Source organism: Octopus bimaculoides, chromosome 25 (assembly GCF_001194135.2).
Source record: "Octopus bimaculoides isolate UCB-OBI-ISO-001 chromosome 25, ASM119413v2, whole genome shotgun sequence".
NCBI lineage: Eukaryota > Metazoa > Mollusca > Cephalopoda > Octopoda > Octopodidae > Octopus > Octopus bimaculoides.
In genome coordinates, this window is record NC_069005.1 from 18,110,042 (window position 1) to 18,113,436 (window position 3,395).

Consider the following 3,395-nt stretch of genomic DNA (forward strand, 5'->3'; position numbering starts at 1 on the left):
GTGAAAGGTAGATTGTACAATGCATGTGTGTGAACTACCATGCTACACAATAGTGAAGCATGGGCCATGACTGCTGAAGACATGCATAGGCTTGAAAGAAATGAAGCTAGTATGATCTACTGGATGTGTAATGCACACACGACAGTGTTAACGCCCTGAGAGAAATGTTGAACATAAGAAGCATCAGATGTGGTGTGCAAGGGAGACGACTGTGCTGGTATAGTCATGTGCTACATATAGATGAGGAGAGCTGTGTGAAGAAGTGTCACTCCCTAACAGTGGAAGGAACCCGTGGAAGAGGAAGATCCAAGAAGACATGGGATGAGGTGGTGAAGCATGACCTTTGAATGTTGGGCCTCACAGAGGCAATGACGAAAGACCAAGACCTCTGGAGATATGCTGTGATTGAGAAGACCTGGCAAGGGAAGTGAGATCACAGCTGTAGCCTACACCAGTGTTGCATAACCAGCCCATTTAAAAAGTACCTTTGAATCGTCGGGTGACATTCCATGCTTAAGGAGACCCATTTGAGTCATGTAAATCAAAATCAAATCAAATCATAATCAAATGGAAATTGTAGTTGTGGCCATTACCAGTGCTGGTGGCATGCAATAAGCACCATTCATGCATGGTTTGCTGCCAGATCCACCTGACTGGCTCCCTGTGCTGGTGGCAAATAAAAAGCACCATCCAAACGTGGTCGATGCCAGCCCCGCCGCCCCAACTGGCTCCTGTGCTGGTGGCGGTGGCACATAAAAAGCACCATCCGAACATGGCTGATGCCAGTGCCGCCTGACTGGCTCCCATGCTGGTGGAACGTAAAAAGTATCCACTACACTCTCAGAATGGTTAGTGTTAGGAAGGACATCCAGCTGTAGAAACATTACCAGATCAGATTGGAGCCTGGTGTGGCCTCCTGACTTGTCAGTCCCCGATCAAACCATCCAACCAATGCCAGCATGGAAAACGGACGTTAAACGATGATGATGATGAAGATGATGACTACAACAATATACTCACATTTCTTGTTTTCATAGATATTAATCTTCCTTTTGAAGCCAGCTTCCAGATCTTTCTGCCATGTCCTTAACAGTTTCTCAAGTACTGGTTTCTGAATACAGAATGAGATATGTTACATTGGTAACAACATATACAGTAAAGGATATGCAAGTTTGACAGGAGTGACATTTTCTCTTGGACTACTTGATATACCTATCAAATCTTCTTCAAATCATACACTACTGTCTTTAAAATAGAAGATATTCTCAATGCACTAAGGTGAATAAAAGACAAAACACATCAAATAATGTAGTCTTAGATAAACGGTGTCTCAACAAAAGACAGAACACATAAGATAGTCCTAGATACAGAGGTCTGAATAAAAGACAAGAAATATAAAGTAATGTAGGTGCAGGAGTGGCTGTGTGGTAAGTAGCTTGCTTACCAACCACATGGTTCCGGGTTCAGTCCCACTGCATGGCACCTTGGGCAAGTGTCTTCTACTATAGCCTCGGGCCGACCAAAGCCTTGTGAATGGATTTGGTAGACGGAAACTGAAAGAAGCCCGTCGTATATATGTATATATATGTGTATGCGTGTGTATATGTTTGTGTCTGTGTTTGTCCCACCAACATTGCTTGACAACCGATGCTGGTGTGTTTACGTCCCCGTAACTTAGTGGTTCGGCACAAGAGACCTAGAGAATAAGTACTAGGCTTCCAAAGAATAAGTCCTAGGGTCGATTTGCTCGACTAAAGGCGGTGCTCCAGCATGGCCGCAGTCAAATGACTGAAACAAGTAAAAGAGTAATGCATTTTAGACACACAATTTCTGAATAACAAGAATGATACATTAGATAACATAGTCCTACATATCAATAAAAGGAAGAAACAGTCACAGCTGGAATGTATTTGACTATAGGTCTGCTGGATTAGGTCTGACTAGGGGCTACATAACTATATTCATTCAAATTAACTACTATACAATACATTGACTATTGTTGTCCTAGGTATACTATGTCTGAATAAAATATGGGATGGTCACAGTTGGAACATCTCTGACTACAGATGTGCTGGATCAGAGAAGACATGAAGCCAAAAAAAATATAGTCCAATGGAGCAGGAAATTGAGGCAAACATCACTGAAACAATGACTTGGTATGTATTTGCATATGTATAAGACAACGATAAATATGATATCAGCATACCATCATCATCATCATTTAATATCCGTTGTCTACGCTGGCATGGGTTGGACAGTTTGACCAGGGCTGGCAAGCTGGGTGGGGGGCTGCATCAGACTCCAGTCTAATTTGGCATGGTCTCTACAGCTGGATGCCCTTCCTGGTGCCAAACAATCTAAGAGTGTAATGGGTGCTTTTACGTGCCAGTTGTGTGACACCAGTATCTGCCATAACTACAATTTCACTTGCCTTGATGGATCTTCTTCTCAAGCATGGCATAATGCCAAAGGTCTCGGTCATTTCTCACTGCCTCTATGAGGCCCAACACATGAAAGGTGCATTTTACATGCCACTGGTATCAGCCACCTTTGCCTCCATGAGGCCCAATATTTGAAAGGTACATTTTACATGCCACTTACATGACACCAGCATTGGCTACAACTATAATTTCACTTGGCCTGAGAAGTCTTTTCATGCATGGCATATTGCCAAAGGTCTTGGTCATTAGTCATTGCCTCTGTGAGGAACAAAGTTCAAAGAACATACTTCACCACCTCGTACCATGTCTTCTTGGCTCTACTTCTACCACAGGTTCCTTCCACAGTTAGAGATTGGCACTTCTAAGTTTAATATTAGTACAATTGTTTCAGTACCACTCCATTCTGAACTACATAACACTTCTTCCTATGCTTACCAAATTCTTGTAGAATACTTACAGTTGAAGGCTGGATTTTCTCTTGGTTGATAACAGACTTTAGCACCACATGGTCATCACATTCCCACTTATGCTGTAACAATAACTGTTTCTCCAGATGGTCGTTATCCACTACTCCATGGTAAGGATTCTTTTCAATGACCTTCATATAAGAAATACAGAGACATATGTCAGCATATATATACATCATCACATTATTTTAACATCCAATTTCTATGCAGCGCGAGTGAGATAAAGTTTATTAGGCAGAACGTCTATGGGCTGATGCCCTTCCTGTCACCAACTCTTGTCTGTTTCTCAGCAAAGTAATATTTCCCCATGCCCAGACATATTTTCGTAGAACATTAGAAATGAGTGATATTCATTTACAACAATCATGTGATGCCAAGACAAGGAGACATAGACACACACACACATATACAACAAACTTCTTTCAAACCATGTGGTTGACAAGCAAACTTCAACCTATACACACACACACATAAATATATATATATA

The 3,395-nt window shown here is 41.8% G+C and overlaps 1 protein-coding gene across 4 annotated transcripts in view; it reads right to left on the reverse strand.

The window, feature by feature from the left end:
• Window positions 1–3,395, reverse strand: part of LOC106880721 (DNA-directed RNA polymerase, mitochondrial) — a 120,272-nt gene that overhangs the window by 73,293 nt on the left and 43,584 nt on the right. For all 4 annotated transcript variants that reach the window (XR_008266737.1, XM_052976558.1, XM_052976557.1 and 1 more), the window contains exons 8-9: window positions 2,899–3,039; window positions 1,021–1,111 (exon numbers count right to left, since the gene is read on the reverse strand). Coding sequence is in view for 3 of the 4 variants with exons in the window: in XM_052976558.1 (XP_052832518.1) it covers window positions 1,021–1,111; window positions 2,899–3,039 (232 nt within the window). In the remaining variant the exon portion in view is untranslated. The remainder of the gene's footprint in view (window positions 1–1,020; window positions 1,112–2,898; window positions 3,040–3,395) is intronic.